General features: G+C 32.8%; 1 protein-coding gene across 1 annotated transcript in view; it reads right to left on the bottom strand.

Annotated features, from left to right (window-relative positions):
• LOC129219223 (BCL2/adenovirus E1B 19 kDa protein-interacting protein 3-like) overlaps window positions 1-19,939 on the bottom strand; it is a 43,438-nt gene that overhangs the window by 14,276 nt on the left and 9,223 nt on the right. Inside the window, exons 2-4 of the mRNA XM_054853548.1 lie at window positions 12,592-12,775; window positions 9,779-9,839; window positions 7,148-7,224 (exon numbers count right to left, since the gene is read on the bottom strand). Of these exons, the coding sequence (XP_054709523.1) occupies window positions 7,148-7,224; window positions 9,779-9,839; window positions 12,592-12,775 (322 nt within the window). The remainder of the gene's footprint in view (window positions 1-7,147; window positions 7,225-9,778; window positions 9,840-12,591; window positions 12,776-19,939) is intronic.

The raw sequence follows: 19,939 nt of genomic DNA, 5'->3' as shown, positions 1-19,939 counted from the left end.
AAAATATTCATGTTCCCAGAAAGACTTCCACTTATATTAGTAACAAAAATGATAAACAATAGCTTTTAAACTGAACATTGTGAAATAATACTTAAAACATCAGTCCCATAAGAATGATCACCCTCAGTAATAGAGCTTTATTTCTCCCCAGACAGCCAAGTTCTAATGCAATATAAGATAGGTTGCTTGCAAGAGCGAAATGCAGTATTTTTTGGATAACCCCATAGAAGTCAATGCAAACAACTTCTACATATTTTTATAATCTAAAGTTATGATAACCTTACCATAGAAAAATCAAAAAATTAATTGTACAGGACCTAACTTTAATTCATAATGCACACCAACAACTGGGAATTATTCTGCGCAAATTCATTATCTTTAGTTTGGTCACAGCTTCAAAAACTTTATGAACCAACAAAGGTAGACTCACATGTATTGTCTAATGTACCTGAGTCAAATTTGGACCATATCTTAAAGAGTGGTACTTTGCCAACTTCCAGTCTACTGGCACTGTCCTCAAGTTATAAATCAATACAACACTAAATACATGAAATAAACCTCTAACATACAGGGTCTGTATGAAAGTAACGAGACTAAGCTGTGTTCTAAGAATTTATTGCAGATATTGATACGCACACCTAAAATTCTTCAAAATAAGACCCTTGGCCTAGCACACACTTATCCCAGCGAGTCTTCTAAGCTTCAAAGGCTGCTTTGTAGTCTGCTTCAAGAATGTCCATTAAAAGTCTTGTACCAGCACCTTCAAGGCCTCCAGAGCTCCATGGTGATGCCCTTTTAGTGATGTTTTCATCTTTGGGAATAGAAAGAAGTTGGCTGGAGCAAAATTGTAGCTGTAGGTAGGCTGGGGTAGCGTAGAGATACCATTATTGACTAGGATGTCTTGGAGAATGAATCAAGTGTTTCTAGCATTTCTCAAGTTTTCAGTGATGATGCTGTGAACTGTCATTTTATCAAGTCCAACTTCATTTGCAACTGCTCTCACACTTAACCGGTGGTCCAAATTTAGCACAACACGCACATGTTCCGCATTTGCGTACGTTCTGCTGGTTGACGGACACCCTGTTTGAGATTCATCCTTCGTGCTCTCCCGGTCATCTTTGATGTACACTTGTGCCACCGAAACACATGCGCCTTCAACAGATAATTATCTCCAAATACTTGCTTAAACATCTCTGAAGCCTCTGAGGCCAATTTACCAAATGCCACACAAAGTTTAATAGCTTAATGCTGCTCAAATGTTATCTGCATTTTGGAGCTGGAACCGAAGTTTGCAACAGAGGTCCACTATAACGATGATGCTGTCCAAACAAAGACTCCCAGGTGACTGCAGACCGGAGTGAATCCCACCAGTAACCCCCACCATGGACCTAACTAGTTTCTGTGCACTTGAGAGGAACAGTCGCATCAAGAAAAAATGAGTCTCCTTACTTTTTATACAGACCCTGTATTATTATATGAGAGCAAAAACATGTCAGGTATGCAACTAGAGTTAAACTTACTGTAGGTTTATTACAGTATGGAATATCATGGAAGAATTACATTCACAAATCAATTTTTTTTAAATAAAGACATATGTTAACAAATTATGACAAATATGAATACAAAGCTCACACTACCATATGCAAGTTTTGTATTCACATTATTGAGAAATTCAAAACACTTCAGTGAAAACTGCATGCATGTATTTCAATGTTACAAGAGACTTTTTTGTTCAGTGCAAAAATTTTGAGCTATGCAAGAAAAATTTAAACACTCCACTACCTGTCACAGAATAAAAGGCTTCCTTACTGCTCTGAAATAGGTGCCTGCTATTAAAAACTGATTGATTTGTTTTTCCTTATACAGGATTTTTGAAAAGTACTTATACACTTTTAGAAAAAACATTAATACATAAATGTTTTATATATTCAATACAGAGAAATATTAAATTCTTCTCTTTATTTTTTAAATTATTTTTTGGACACTGATTACAATATTTTAATACTTACATGCCATATCGAGTAGGTAAAAAAATTAAATCAATTTTATGAAGACTTGGATCCTTAATGATAAATGTAACTCAAAATTTCAGCCATAAATATTATATTGGGTGCTGGGAAACTACACAGAAAGCACAGACTAGAGCATACACAGAGAAAAGGCTGAAAATACAGCGTAAATGATATTAAATAGGATTCTAGGCCGAGAACATTTATCGAATATGCTTCGGTTAGAAATAGATCATTTCTAAATACAGTAACCCCTCGTTATATCGCGCTTTTCTGGGGACAAAGTAAAAGTACGATATATCTGAAAGCGCAATGTAACCAAGGTCATTAAAAATAGTTATCCATCCAACACATACAAGAAAATTAGCATTCACCCTTTTTGACATGATTTTCAAATGGTTTCAATATAGTTCATGAATTTAGTATCACAAGTATTAAAACTTATACAAGATTTAAATTTAAGTAAATTTTCAGCGTCAATATGAAATGATGAATAAAGATGATCTTTATTATAGCTACAGCATGAGCATTCCAATACACTCTTATTCCCAGTAGCATTTCTAATCCCTTCGATTTGCAGTAGAAAGGATCTGAAAAGTAAAAGTAACCAGATTGTTTAGAGAAAACTCAAACTCTAATGCCCGTCCAGAGCATTCTTCCTTTCTTTGATGCAAATCCTGATTTGCGCAACCAAGCACAAATCTTCTCTGTATAAACAGGTAGTCAGAGAGGGCGTATGTTCTCTTCTACTTGAACCAGTATGACACTTGTCTGCTGTCTCTCACTCATTGTACAGGTCTTAGTATCCATAGAAAAGAAAACGTCAAGTAGTTTCCAAACTATATCTTAAACTAAAATATACTACATGTATGTACATTTGGATGGCAGGAGTTGCCACTGCTTTTTCAGTGAATTCAGAATAATAGGAGTATCTTCGTTTTGTTCATTGACAAAATAAAGAAGATAAAGATCTTTTCTGAGTAATACCATATGTTTTCATGAATGGTTTCAAGCTTAAATCAACTATTTTTTCAAGGTTTCAACATTTTGGGAGACAGCAAAGGACCGATATATCCGAATGAGCGATGTAATGAGGAGCTACTATATTCATAAAAGAATTCAAGACATCCCAACTTTTTCTTGTTCATGCCCAATAATGGCAAGTTGTTTGCTGATTGGTATGATGTATTTGTATACATGCATAATGCAGTGTACAAGCATAAAGTTAGGCCTAGCATAAAGCTGTGACCCTGTGACTTGGTACTTCTTAATTGGTTATCGACATTTAATGCCCAAGACATGGCATAACCATAGGAAAGGATAAGAAAACCACTTTCTTTCAATATATGCATGTTGTATGCAACGAAGTTCCTTCACTGATAAATACTGTTTTAACATTAGAATTACGGTGGTCTTTGTATACTTAAAATATGGCGGGGGTCATTTTGACCCTCTGAGAAGTAGTTCCCAACATAATAATATATATTTTAAAAATTAGGTTAAAATAAATACATTTAAATTAAATGTAGTTTATTTAAAGGATGCAGAGACTTTAATGACATATGGATGCCTCAGTTGCCAAATCAATTAATTCCACTTTAAAAAAAATCACCATTTCTGCTTTAATAGTGCTTAATCAATGCTTAGCATGAGAATTTATCTTAAAGTTTCTGTTCAGTACATTTCTGACCATGTAATAGCAGAAAATGTAACTAGAGGTCCTATTTACACCTATGGATAACACCATCTTCTTCATAACTTTTCCCTACTTTTTGTTTTATGGAGTTAACTGATTTGGCAGCATCCATATAATAAAGTAGTTTAAAAAAAAGTGCTATTTCAGTTGCATTTCAGAAACTAGTGGCTAATGCTCCCTTTATGTACAAAAACATTATGAATGCTTTAAGTTCTTTCAATGATATGTTCTAAAAGACATTTTTTAGTTTCTGCTCTGTTTCAGCATCAGTAAATGTGTTTGCATTTTTTTTTGCTCAAAAAGGTCAAAATGAAACCTGCCCACATTTTAAGTACAATATTACTGCCCAATTGTAATTAATGCCCAATTGCATAATTGAGCATTACACATCTGTTTTATACAATACATTAGCATGCAAGTTGTAATTGCTTAAAACATTTTGAGTATTCCTAATATAATAATCTATTTACTTGGGTTTTAAATAAAATACAATTTTCTTGAAAACTTTATATTATGACACAGCACAATGATTTAAGAAAAGTGAAGGAAAGATTAAGTTTTTTTGTGAAAATACGAAGAAGCAGTTAGATAAAAGGTTTGCTTGGGGTCAAAATGACCTCTTCCGTAATTCTAGTGTTAAAATTTCAAAGCAAATGATTTCACTTTTCAACTTTTTCTCTACAGATAAATTTAAACCTTTATTATTTTTATTGTTATTATCATCATTATTATTATAATTCAAAGGCATATTACATTTCTTTGTTTTGTAATCATGATAGATCATTATGTGGTGTTTAAGCCATTTTATGAAACAATATTTCAATTTCATTGCTTAAATATTGCACTTTAAGATGTCTTTTAAATCTCTATTGAAATAATACTACTTGATTTAACTCTAGATGTCATCAATAATGATAAAAGCTTAAACTCAATTTAATCACGCAATAATTGACCCATATAGCAAAAGAATTTTAAACTAGTTTCTACAAGTTGTGCAAAAAATACTAATCTTGATTTAAATACATAATTGGGCGTTAAACATCTCTTTTATACAATACATTAGCATGCAAGTTGTAATTGCTTAAAACATTTTGTGTACTCCTGATATATTAACCTTAGTCATATTTTTGAATGTTCCAGTTATTAGTATGTTTATCTCAAAAATATTACAGGTCATACTTAAATTTAGCAAATACTATGGCAAATTACAAATGATTTGTGCTATATAGAAGTAAACTTTTATCTTTATTTGAAATTTGATAAAAAGAAACAAATGCATATTTTTTTTCTAAAAAAATAAATTGCAAATTCAAAGAACTTGAAATGAATCAAATAAGTATGGATGTAAACCTGCAATGGTTAAACGTAAGCAATTGCCAGAGAATTAAACTTTTAGCTTGAGTTTTAAGGTACATCCTATGCATTAAAAGAAAAGTTTGTATAATTTTTGCATTGCAGGAAAGCTACTGCTTTGAACACTAACATCTTTACTAAATTGAAAAGTTTACTGATTTAATTTTATGCATTTGATATTTTCAGATGCCAAAAGTAAACAATTTAAAACTTCAGGGAAAACATTACTTTCCCTTTTATATATTTTGTGCATGTGAAACAATTTGGTGGATTGGCAATGTTTGAAACTGCAATAAAAGTAATAAGTTTAATTGATAAAAATTAAAAATCTAAAACCATACTTGTAACTTGTTTAAGGACCTGAAAAACATGAACTAAACCAACCAATATCCAACATCATTCAAATGCAAGTACCATTGTTAAAACAATAACTTACCAACTCACCATTCCTATGATAACATGAGTTGATAAATATTTGCTTTTAACATTGTGTTATGGTGCATCAATATACAAAAATTGTTGATTCAACCTTGTGTTCTATATTGTAATAACATTTGTAGTTCTTGGTTAAGTGTTGCACATTATATTAGAGTAATAACATTGGAATATAATTAGTTCAGCACTGTACTGTAAAAAAACAATGTTGTATATGTGCTGATCTAATATTGAAAATTATCCAATAACAAACTGTTGGTTAATCCTAATTCAACAAGACTGTTTGACTTATGTTCTATATTATGAAAATAACGTTACTCTAACACTAAAATACTTTGTATTCACTTTTTTGTGCTACATGGTTATGTTTATAAAGCTTTTAATATTTGAGAAAAAAATACTGAAGGATTGTTATTTAGAGATCTATGTGGCAAATTGGTTTTCATCTTCTAATCACATATTCTAGAGACATATGTGTGATAGGTCAGCTGCAAAACAGCTGTAAGTTTTTTTGCTCAACATTTGTACTTGCTTCATTGAGCAAAACGCTGATGACCTGCTTCTCTGAAGTGTAGATTAATAAGTTAAACACAAAAAAGTAATTAGTTAAACATGTAAAAAATGCAATTGTCAAAAGGACTTAATTGAAAAAAGAAATTTTTTTGTTGAATATAAAGCTCAAATATACAGGGTGATTATAATTAAAATTCTGATTTCAAAATGCTCTAATTTAAAAACTATTGGTCATAATTACTTGATATTACATCAAAACAGAGGTGAGGCCATGAGAATTTGCTTGACAAAGGAAAAAAAATTGTTCTAAATTTGTCCAACCGATGGCACTGTCAGGGTTCATTGTTGTCGAGATATGCCAATTAAGGCATAGCTGTAATAAAAAGGCAGTATGAAAAATATTGCCTGTTCTTAAAACATGCTTCCAAGTAGAAGCAGAACAAGTTGGAGTACATCTACTGAACAACTTATGCCTTAATCATCTGTAAAATTTTTGTTTTATAAAGCTCCTCTTTTTCTTGTCACAATAATTAGTTTCTACGTAACACATAATTTTGTCTGTTGAATTATAAATTTTTCATAAACCCTAAGAATCAATTGCTTCCTTCCTTTGACTAACAACATTTCCATGTTAGCGTATTCCTCTATTAGGGTTTTCTCCATAAATTACCCTGACAGCGCCATCTAGTCACACATTTTGCAACTGTTTTCTCACTCTCTAAACAAAATCCTATGGCCTCATGACTTGTTTCGGTTAAATATCAAGTCAATCTGACCAGTAGCTTTTAAATTAGAGCGTTATGCTTCCGAAACTTTATTATAATCACCAGGTACATCGTCGTTTGTTCCTCTTTCAAAATATTTCAAAGGGTGTAAATTTATACTTTGAATTCAAATTCTTCAGAAAATATAAGCTTACTGGCTGTAAATATCCTAAGAAAAGGGGGGGGGGAAATGCTACATTATAGAGAGTAATAAAAAGTTTTGAACTTCAAATATAATCTTTTTTCCTTTTTAAATATGCTTACTAACAAATATTGCAAAAAAAAAATAAAATAAAATAAAATAAAATAAAATAAAAATAATCAGTAGGATAAGGGAAATACTATGCAAATGGTAAAAAGTCTCAAAACGCAATTACTTTGGTGGTCTTTGATCAGGTTTGCTGCTCCAGTCCCATATCCAATCAGTACTTCCATGTCTCCTAACCACACCAAACTAATATTGAGGAGAAAAACAATAAAACATGTCAAACAAACAATGCGAATGATTTTCATTATGAAAGAAAGCTTGTTAAATAAACTAAAACTAGTTTTTAAATTATTGTTAAGTGTTACTAATTTTGACATGAAAGAAAGATTGAAAAAGTCTAGCAGGTAGTAAAATTAGAAATGCATTATAATTTTCAGCTTTAGAGGAAAGCTGAAACAAAGTAGTTACTTCATAGTAGAAACATAATAACATCCATAAACATTTTTTAACATTATAAATGACACAAAAATTTACTTGACTGAGAAAAATCATTTTGTGGTAAGTACCCTTATAATTATATATATATATATAAAAGCCAAAATAACTGGTCGAGTGATGTCACCAACAATGAAACTCGTGCCATTGCATGCGTGACAGCATTATTTCATTGTTGAAGCACCAAAAACTCAGTTGGTTATTTATAATTTGAAAATATTTTTTGGCAATGTTTGACATGCAGAGAAATGCTTTATTTTGACAAGTCTGAACTGGATCCAGTAACTTAGCTGTTTTACTAGCAAGACTGTAATTTTAGGATAATGAAGAAACGAAAAAGTGATAAACAATTTAGCTATGTAATGGAGTTTAGGGTTATCCATGGGAGTTAGGGTTAAAGTTTCAACCATCAAAATATCACCAAACAGGCAATTGCTTTGTTCAAATGTCAAAGCAATTTTCATCAGTCATACCTTGATGGGCAATTCTCTGTACACAAATAATCAGGATATATAAACATTTTTTAAATAACTGGGTTATTCTCATATACAGGACAATGTCACGTCCTTGGTTAAACATGCTAATTAAATAAGTCAAGAATGAATATCAAATATCTTTTCTAACATTTAACGGCATGCACTACATTGTACAGTAGTTTACATATGAAAACTAGATAAATTTTAATGCCTAAAAGAATTAAGAAGCTATAAATGCCATTATCATGTTTTGTCCTAAACTGCACTCTTTATCATTTGAAAATTTATAGTAAGAATTGCAAAGCTTTAAAAGCAAAGACAACAAATGACTAAGTGTGTTTTATTGTTTTATTTCTATATTTAAATTAGATTTGCAAAATTTGATTAAGAAAAATAAATTGTATTCCATATTTTAAAATAAAACTTCTTTGTGGAGGTAACAAACAATTATCATAACACAGAAGTTTCTGTTCTTTCCCTCCCTATTAAATGGCACTTCATTTATCTCACTATAAGTAGCACAGAACTAAAAGTTCTTATGAGCAGGTCAACTTCAAGTAAGCAAAAACCATTTCATTTTGTTACTTTCATTCCAAAATTTCAGTCAAAATACTTATCACATGTCAATGTCATTCCCAAGTTCATCATTACTTAACAAATTTAATAAATTCAAATTTACTGAAAGATTTATAGAGATTATATTTTTAAGAGATTTGAGACAGTAGTACAAATTAATATTATTAATTTAAATTGCTTTACTTTATCCCTAAACACATTTAACAATTGAAATGTCATTATCATCCTGTTCTGAAAACATAATAATGATGCTAATGACATGATGAGTTTCAGACTCTTTAACTTTATCATTTTAAAATAAAATGGATTTTGCCATTCTAAGCTTATTTGAAGCTGAATGAGTGTAAAAAATAATAAAACTAAAGTTTTCTGCATCATAGAGTGGAATGAAAATTCAGAAAACAATCTTTTTTATACACAGATAATCTTTAGATATATTAAAATATATTCAAAAAACTTTTCTCCATACTTTTTGAATACAAACGTATACAGTAGTCAAACATGCTTATAACGAGCCCTGATTTAACGAGAACCTGGATTTAGCAAGGAAATCAGAAAAATGTGGTTGGTACAATGTTAAGTCTATGGGGCATAACTAATTTTTAATGAGCAAACCCTGCTTAAGAGAGCAATATTTCTGTGATTCATAAAATTTCTTTTGATATATAACTTGCAACTCAGCTGCTAACTTAGAAAAATTCCATTGACACTCTGAAGTTAACTAAAAGTTAGTGATGACAGCGATCCTTTAAAAAAAAAAAATTGTAGACAGCAGAAGTATTTGAAAGTCACACATTTGTTTACGCGATGTTGTCATTTCTGATATATACTTCTGAAGGTATTGCAGCTTTCATTTAAGCAAATGCAGATGAAAAAAATATTTAAAAAGACTTCGATAATGATAAATGGTAAGAATTTGAAGCTGAATGGACTTCAACTTAGTCAATGGCTTTTAAGTGCAGAAAAAATTTATCATTCTTTCGAAGTTAGAGGAACAAGTGTCGATTTTTTTTTTGGGTGCACTAGATAGATGCAATCAGGCAATAAGGCAATTCAAAGCAAATTAACCAGAAATAATGATGATAATAATGATAATAATAGCGATAAAAAGCAAATGTGTTTGAATTTTCGCCAATTTTTCACAAGCTCGTTTTTTACGAAACAATATTGTTGTCCCTTTGCGCTTATGATAAGCTTATAAGCAAGTTTGATTGTATTTCAAATAGACATACATCTTTGACTGAATTTCTTACCTGACATGGCATCATTTCTTCCAAAACATGTTCTTCAGTAGGACTTCTAGGAGACTTTGGACTGCAATAAATATGCAAATTTTTTGAACATTAATATTAATGAAATATAGACACACAATGATTAGGGGAGAGTTTTGTACCTTAAGCTACTTTTCATACTTTAATTTTTAATGTCAATTATTTAAATCAAATTTAAAATCTAAAAGTCACATTAAAATATCCCAACATATTTCTCTGCAATATATTTTTTAAAATTCAGACAGTCCGAAAACAAAATATTGCCAGCCATTTAACGTAAGATTTTCAAACTGTCCCAAGGTACAACAACCTATTGTACCTTGGGACACAAAATCCTGTTGTAACATGGACACTCATCATGATTCAGGAAACAACCATATACTTGAACCAATTTTGCATCAAAAAAAAAAAAAAAATCACGGTAATGAATTAAATCATGAATTATTTTCTAACATTAAATGTATTTAAAAGACTACATCAGATTAGAACATTTTTCTATGTTCCTAAACACATCCGAATTATTGAGAACCATGCATATGTTGTATATTTGGACGTGTCCTACGGTACAATATGTTTGACTGCTCTGGGGTACAATCAACATGTCGTGTAAGAAAAACTAAAATAGTGGTCAATCTAGATGCACTATCATTATTTTCTCAAAACTGAAATATTTAAAGTACTTTTCTTTTATAACAAAGTAAAATTAAGTTGATTAGCTTTACAAATACAAGGACAGAAAATGAAATAAAAATGAAGAAAATATTTACTTTGGAGTCATGAATTTTTTTTCCTCTCACAAAATCATCAATTCAACACTTTTGATGCTGATTGTTTTTATGGCACGATTTAGTGGTGAAGGTTAATATTAAGAGATTACAAAAAACAAGGCTGCAAAAAATAGATTCTTAGAAATTAGCAATGCCCCAAGGTACAAGCGCCTCAAGGTCTCCTCTATGCTTTGAATTTAATTTGTTCCATAGTTGAATCAAGATTGCTATATTGTACCCAATGTATGTGGCACAATGGAACATCATAAAGCAACTTATTTTTACTAATTTATTTATTTTGATACCATAGAATCATAGCACCAGAATACTGATGAAAGATTTATGAGATGAACAACAGCACAACATTAAAAAAAAAAAGGAACTTTACAGAAAAAAGGTAAACTATTAAGTTTGTAAAGAATATTTTTGTAAAAAGTAGTCTAATATGCATTTTCTTCTCTTATTTTGCACAACACTAAGCTGCACAGTATAACTATAGGTAACTTAACAGATTTTCAAATTTGTCATAACTATAAGTTTTCAAGCAGTTTTCGGCAATAAGAATTTCAAAAGCAAGAGCTTTCTTTTCAATAATTTTGGAAAGCATCATATAAATCATTATCAGTATTTAGCTTCTTAATATGTATTGTTTCAACATATATACCTAGAAATCAACAAAAGTTACTTCCAGAGCCTGATTAATGCATGGTCCTGCAGGTCCACGGAATTGAGCACCACAATTTTAGGGGCACCAAAATAAGATAAATCTTTCTTTTAAAAGATACTACCCGGGCCGAATCAAGGATTCAGAGGCCCATAGGCATAAGAGGTGGTCCCTAGAGCCATCGCGAGGTCAAAAAACGGGAAGGGGGGGGGGGTCTGTAGCGTGCAAATTTTTTTTTACACAAACGCTCACGCACTTATATTGTTATTGTATACAAACAGGGAAGGAACCCCTCTTTATTTTGAGGAAAATATAACTTCTTTCTTTTTATATTTTCAACTTTGATATTTCTCTGAGGCCCCTCAGAACCTCGGGGCCTCTAGGCTACCGACCACATTGCGTATTTAGAAATCCGGCCCTGGATACTACTATGAAACCAAGCAGATTTTCATGTGAGAGAGGTTCCAAATTTCACCTCAGGACCTGGGCACCACCTTATCTTGATCGGGTCCTGGTTACTTCACAGTATTTTTGAAATTTCAGATAACAATTGGATGAGCGATTGATGATGATTCCTCGCTATTATTGATGTTTCCTATTTTTAACTACAAATGGTAGTTTGGGCACCAGTGTGCTGTGGAATCCATAATGTTAAAATTTGTGCATGTTTGTCTTGTGTTGGTGTTTGTCTATAATCCTATCTTCTCCAAACTGTAATGTCTACTAGGCTGGTGCAGGTACTGTAGGACACAGGACATTCAGAGGAAGCCAATTCAATTGATCTCATTCCTCCGCACTGGATATATGAAAGGAATATTAAAACATTTAAATTATCATTTGACACCGGGTTGGAGCTACGTTTGGCAACATATAGCCAATTTGGTCACCAAGTTGGCAATATATTGCTAGTTTTGTGGTCAAATTTGGCGACATACTGGTAAGTCACAGACGGCAATGGCACGGGTCCCTGAGGTACACTGCAAAAGACCCCCATAGGAGGAAAAATCCTTGCAGTAAGTTCACCACCGGAGTGTACACCAATATGACAGAGATGCATTGGAGTGTCTTTTGGCGGAACACTATGGCAGGGTGGTTATTAAGCTGCTGCAAGCAGTGAACAGGAGTTGACAAGCAAAGTAGCAGGAGTGGAGTATCCTAGTTATGATTGAAGTAGGGAAATTTATTTTTAAACTGATGATGCAGTCAAATGCAAAATAGATTGATGCAGAACCAAGCAAAAACTTAGAATTAAGATTATAATTAAATGACCAAAAAGGACTAATAATGTTTTCAAACTATTTAAAGTAGGATAGACAGAAAGTATTCCAAGTGAAGTGGATTAAGGAACCAAATGATCATTTTACCTTTCTCTGTGAGAAGATATTCCACTTCCACCAAGTGATGAATGACAACTTTCTCTTTGTGCTTCCCAGAGAAGTTTCTCTAACTTTCCACTGCTAATTAAAGAGGATATTGGGGTAGAACGCTTTTGGCTTCCATCAGATCCTCGACTCAATTCCCCACTCACATTTAGATCCACCCATGAATCTGAAAACACATAGCCTTTAGTAACAGATTGATTTATTTTACTTCTTACTAAACTAATACTTCATTCAACATTTTCTGTGGGGATTACAGGTTCTAAGTTACGTTAGGAGATAGGTTCCAATTTAATCAGCCAAATTAGCGCATAAACAGACTGTAAAGCGACAAACCATACACAAAAAAGTAGCTAGTTTAAATATAAAATTTAATATCAAACATGTTGAAAAATTCATTACGAAGAGAAAATATTTGATATTACTAACTAAATTGCCTGTGTGCAAGACACAATCAAACCAGTGTGAGACCGTCGACTCAAAACTATATTCAGGCCCTAATATACAGTTCCAAGCACAACAGCTATATTTGATGCTCATTATATGTTTTTCTAAGTAATAACTAAGGAAAAATATGTATATTTATTTTGCAAATTAAATTCTTAAAATACAAGCCTCAGATGTCCAGATGTAGCTTGAGTTTATTACTATTAGAAAATCTTGTGTATGATCAGGGCCAGAATCGGAAGTGTGGAGGCCCCGGAGCAGTGAAGGAGTGGAGGCCCCTAAAACATATCAGGGTTTGAAAAGATCATCATATTTTCGAAAATATCCGATACTTTGATATGTATCCGAATATTTTGATATATATGTATATATCAGATATTTTTGACACCTGAAAGTTAGGATATATTTTGTAAAAATTTTATTGTGGAGGCCCCGGGACAGAAGACCCGCCTGCCCTCCCCTAAATCGGGCCTTGTGTATGATACAAGACATAGTAGCTATTGAATACTAAGTTGGGGGCCCTAAAATATGGGGAACTTGGGTGAGCCTTGTGTGTGTGAGCAGTATCAAAGCCAAAAAGGTTTTTAGGAGGGATTTTCAAAATCGGAAATTGTTGATTTACTTTGCATTCATTTATAATGCAAAAATATTCAATAAATTAACATAAAAAGTTCCTATGGATTAGCAATTATTCATTTATAACACTGGATTAAAAGTAAATAATCCGTATTGATATCACTAAGACTTTAAAATTAAGAAAGTGGGATAAAGCACAGTATATTTATCATTAGTTTTACTTTAATCTTATAGTACTCTTCTGCAGTGTTTTTTGTGAGATCATTTAAAACCTCCTCTTCTACAAGTAGTAAACAATTTCTATCTCTTGATGAAAACTGGGAAAGAGCCTCAGAAAATCCGGTGTGTTCCTCCTCTCTCTAGATTTCATTTAAAAGGATTTGTACCTACTGTTCTGGAAGTGATGAGTGACCATATTGTGCTGTATTGAGATCATTTTAGAAATATTACTTGTATATTTAAGAATTGGAAAGTAATTTGTGACTGCTTTTTGATCATTTAAAGTAGAAAGATGTTTTGTTGAAACCTATCCTGCTTGGAAAAGTTTAAATTCTGTTATTTTTTCATTGATTTTTACAAGGAAAATGAATGTGTTCTAGTTCTGGGAGGGGTTTTAACCCCAAAACCCCCTTCCGTGGCTGCGCCACTGTTTGTGTGTGTGATAGTTATGGCTTATCTGTTTAGCTTCCTGCAACTCTCCTTGATTATAATATGCAAGGGAGTTTGGTGGTAATTCGAGAAATTCGAAATAAAAGATGGTGAATTAGGGGTTTGCCAAGAGGAAAAGTGTTGTCCTCTCAAAAAGCAGCCCAGAAGTGAAGCTTTCTTCAAAACTCTAATGGCCATATTTTATAAATTGCTGATGCTTCTACTCATTTTGGTACAGATGTGATATACCCCCCCCCCCCCATTTGGCGACATCCGATTTTTTGCACAAAATTGAAATATTTTTCTCGCCAATGAGGCGATAAATTTTTAAGCATGGCATCCCTGGTGAAACTAACCTGTGGTTGGCAACGCGAAGGCAAACTTGTTCGAACTTGTTTACTTGGGTTCTTGACTTGGTTTCACGCAGGAGAGATACGTGTTGTTTTGTCCAATATACCTTACAGGAATGCTTATTTTGTGTTAGTTTAGATTCAGTAGTTGTGTTTTGAAGTAAAAACATTAGAAAATGCCAGTTTCTTCAAACTTGAAGGTTAATTAAAAGTTAACTCCAACGTGGTGTGTATCTGTAACGCGCCATTGTCAGATGATGTTTTGTTTTGGACTGAGTGTGAGGATTTATACCATAAAAAGGTAAGTTCTTTATTTTAGAATTCACATAAAAATTCTCACTTCGGAAATTCTTTGTTTTTTACAAATCCTTGAGGGGTTCTTGTAGCTTTTAACTTTATTTTTACTGTATGTTAATTAATTTTACAAAAATAGTTCGGTTATTTTGTTCTAAAAGTTAATTCTTATCGATGCCACGAATTATTTAGACATTAACGTGCCTCCTTTAGGTACTGAATTTTATGTTAACAATTGAAAGTTCTTTCGGTTGTACTCTTAAAAATGCTGAATTTTATTAATAAATCTGCACAATAATGGTGCATATTTCACACTTAAAACTGTGTCATTGTTGTACACTGAACGGAAGGAGCCACCCTTGGGTGTACATACACATGAATATGCATAATATACATAAATATACATAATTGTGACCATACTCCGACTGTAATGTATATTAACAGTCGGAGGGATAACGGACCGAGCGGAGCGAGGTCCTGGCGAGCCAGAGGTCTCATAGTACTTTCGTAATGAGACCGAGGCAGGGCCGGCGAGCCGAGGTCTCATTACGAAAGTACTATGAGACCGAGGGCTCGTATCCCGGAGAAATGATGAAAAAACAATTAATGCATTAATTTCGACTTGTAATTAATACAATAATTTATTTCATTGTATTTTAATATGTTTACGAAACACCCCGGTCCTGTACATTTTTGAAGCATATATTCGTGATGTTTTTTGTTGTGCTTTTATGTTGTTTTTATATATATTGTGTTCTGAAGTGCTTTGATCATGTTTTTTATCTGATTTTTTCCTGTTGGCGCTAAAAAAGCATCGCTAAGAACGATGTATGACATATGTCGTCATACATCGTTTTCTTGGCGACGCTTTCTTGGCGCCAACAGGAAAAAGTCGCCAAGGGTGGGGTATATCACATCAGTTCCTTCATTTCATTTGTTGCCAATGATGTTCTATAGATTAACAAAAAAGGAAATTTGAAATAATTAAAGGGCCACTTTAGCAGCCAGGTCTGCCACCCACTTAATGAGGCCCGTCATTTGAGGTCATTTAGGAGGGGGGGGGGGGAGATTCAATTGCCCCTCTGGTTTTGAGAAATTAATGTATTTACATGAAAGTGGGTGTGGTTTTTGCTGCTTTGTGGTACAATTTACATTGAGAATATACCTATTGCCCCTTTTCCTGGGAAAATTTGCAACGAGCGTCTCCCCCTGAACGTACATAATATTAAAGTGCATGTAATTGTCCGTAAAATGAACTGTTATGCACCTCTGTAGCTCCTATAAAATTTGAGTTATAACTTTTGAAGCACTGCTTACAAGTAAAATAAGGGCTTTTGATGACTTTTAAAAATTAATTACTAGTGAATTTTGAGTGACAGATTTTTAAAACATTTTTAATAATTGCAAGATGTCAAAGAATAAGATTTCCGAAGGTTTCATGAAAATCTGAGAGGGTCAGATTGATAATTTTAGATGGAATGACTTGGTGACACTATTCATCACGTCTGCTAATAGGGGAAGGTGGGGGAGGACCTTGGGACATGGCCCACTTTGGGACACCATAAATTTCAGCTTTAATTTTGTAAACAGAAATTAGTTCTCTTAGGACATCATGAATGACAGCAGGATCTACTCTTCAGTGTACTTTGGAATTTCTCACATGAACAGGAAAACACTGATATAATTTTCTTTGTTTTAAAAGGTTCAGAGTTACATTAATAGGTGGTTTCATTATTAAAAATTTTAAGTAGGAAATAAAATAATTTCAATCATAGCATGTGGGAATTAAAACATGTCTTTTCATAATAATTTTAAGGTTAAAAAATGTATTGTGCTGCTAAGTCTAACTTTTAAAAGTTGGTACATAAAAATAATCTTAAGTGGGGCAGGTTGGGACACTGCCCCAAGATGCTCCACCAATGTACAGTACAGAAAAAGTCTATTTCATTGCACTTAATAAATCTGATGAGTTTAAATGAACTAAAATTGAAAAAATGGATATTGTTGTTAAATTGATTTTTCTTCCTACATAAAGCATTAAAATATTAAAATAACAGAAATGGTGATATCTAGAAAAGAAAATAGGATGTTCCCTGCTGTTGATGCGTCTGTTGTTGAAACAGCAGCAGAAAATGCTATTAGTAATAAGATTTTAATTATTTAAGATGGGTATTAGGATTATAGTCGGTGACCCAAGGTGCCCCACTCTTTTATCTAAATTAGAAAAATGTCTAAATTGAATGTTCAGCTAAGTTTGGTGAAAATTGGTTTGAAAATAAAAATTCTAAAAATCATTATCTAAAAAGTGTCCCAAGGTGCCCCACCTTCCCCTACTTATACATATTTACAATTTTTACAGAGGGGGGAGGAGGCTGTTGTGTCAGGATAACTAACAAAGTAAGTCAAAAATATCTTAAACTACACAAACTCGATGAGTTTTTGAAAGTTGAGGAAATTAAAAATTGAACACGGTTTTAGTAATCGCTACAACACAAGATATTAATGTTAAAAAATTAATCAATGAATAAAATGTGGTACTATGGTACAGTGATGTTCTCATCAATTTTTCTGAGGGTATACTCTCAATAATCCATTATGCACAATATGTGTATGCGATCATATACGGAAGCAAATTATAAATAAAAAATTTCGAAGCTTGAGGGTATATGCTATAAAAAATGTTTGAGAATATACGGCATATACGATTTTTGAACACCCCTGCTATGGTATGAATTTAACACTATACATTATCAGCCACAATAAAGCCTTTCTGTATCTTATTTAATGTCAGAATCTATTTTATAGTGCCTAGAAAGAATAGTGTGCCGATCGGCGCTTTTTCCCCTTCGATTCTTGAAGACAAAATGTATGAAAACCGCTAGAGGGCAGTGCGGTTGAGGTGTACGTTCAATTTCGCGGTGTTTACATTAGTAGACGCGGGATTTTGTTACAATTCAGTTCCGCGTTTCTCTTTTTTACCTTTATTTCGTGAATATTTCATGAAACAGCGTTTAAGGCTTTTAATGGAGGCATCAAAGTTTAATATTAGAAGAAGAAAAGCTTCTTCTTGTTTCGTACCAGGGTGTAAAAGTGGATATAAAACATGCAAAGAAAAAGTTTCGCTTTTTAAAGCTTCCTTTTAAAATAACATCTTAAAGACATCATAAGCAATGTTAGACAAGGAGAGGGACGAGGAAGTTCCCCATTTTTTTTTTTTTTTAGATTTTAAGGATACATTTCTTTCGCTATTTTACATATGAGATAAAAGATAAAGATACATAAATACTTTTTTTTTTGACAGTGATAGCGTCAGATTCAAAAACTACTTCTATTTCGAGAATTATCTACAACAAACCCGTTTGCTGACAGGCTCTAAAGAACGTTGTAAAAATAAGCAAACTAGCAGTTTGACGTTGATGAGTATTACCGAAAACTCAACAAATAACCAAGCCAGCTGTTTGCCAATTGCAGTTATTTGCAAATTAGTATGTAGTTATATATGTGATCGGAGCAAGTGGCCCTATTATTTCTTTAATGTAAGGAAAGTCCTTGAAAATTAAAAAAAAAAAAAAGGTCGGAGTCGGTAGGTTTTCAAGCGACTCCGACTCTTCGACTCAGACTGAGAAGCCCTGATAATTTTAATTAGCTTCAAGAATTTAGAAGCAGTTTTATTTTGTAACTAGCGGTACCCGCACGACTTTGCCCGAAGAAGAAAATTAAAAGGTCATTTGATTAGCCTGTATATTTACAAATAATGGATGATGAATTTCTCGCCAATTGGCTATGTTCATTCGCTCTTCCCATGTTACGATTCCACGTCAGGATAATTTCGTAATTTACTCGTCCATCTTATGATAATTCTGCTTCGGAAATTGTTTTTAAAATTTAAAAATAAAAAAAGAACAAAATCAAATTTTCGAAAAATCGCTTCGAGGTGCACACCCCCATGCTACAAACTAACTTTGTACTAAATTTCATGAAAATCGGCCGAACGGTATAGGCGCTGTGCGCGTCACAGGGATCCAGACAGAATTCCGGACAGAAATCCAGACAAAAATCCAGACAGAGAGACTCAGCTTTATTATTAGTAGAGAAATAAGAGACGCACTGTTATTGAATACTTAGGGGCCATTCATTAATTACGTAAGGATGATTTTGGCAATTTTTGACCCCCCTCCCCCATGTAAGGGTACGTAAGAATTCCTCCCCCCCCCATTCTTATGTAAGATTCCATTTCGTTTTTCAAAATGATAAAATAACAAATCTTGGATTCGTTACATCACTGGAATCGTTATTAAATTCACATTATTAAATTAAACCTTTTGCGTAAAGAAATAGTTACTGAAAAGAATCTAAACTGAATGTTTTTTCGACTTGTTTTTTTTTTTTTTTGTTGATGTAATATTAATTACAAATAAAACATGCCGTACGCAATGCGACTCCTTTATTATATTTTACACTATAAATTCTTTGTAAAACAAATAAAAAAACATCTTATCCTAACACGTTTCTTACCTTCTAGACGCAAATGGAACATAATCTCTGCCAAATCACTTGACCGCGCAATTTCTAATGTGAAATATCGACTTGGAAAATATTATGTAAGAATGAGTTTGACCCTCCCCCCAAGTAAGGGTACGTAGAGGCTTTTCCAACCCCCCCTCCCCCTCGGGACCCTTACGTATTTAATGAATGGGCCCTTATAGTCTACTATTTTCATTGAAGTAAGGTAGTTTTTTTATAATAAGGTAATAAGGTAATTTTATATGCTTCAAAAAATAAACGAACACCCATGTAACAATTAGCACTTATTACAGAATTTGTCTTTTGCGCAAAAATAAGTTTAAGCCGAAAAACGGGGCTTTTAAACTGCGAAATCAGCATGCAATCGCTGATTTAAAACGAGTCTGATTGAGGAGCATAACGTACTACTCGAGTGCAGCGCCACCTGGATTTTCCTCAGATCTGACCTCACTTTTTCCCCGCCGATCGGCACACTACTCTTTCTAGGCACTATA

Source organism: Uloborus diversus, chromosome 3 (assembly GCF_026930045.1).
Source record: "Uloborus diversus isolate 005 chromosome 3, Udiv.v.3.1, whole genome shotgun sequence".
NCBI lineage: Eukaryota > Metazoa > Arthropoda > Arachnida > Araneae > Uloboridae > Uloborus > Uloborus diversus.
Note: the sequence above shows the minus strand (reverse complement) of the source record. Positions and strands in the feature narration are given on the sequence as shown.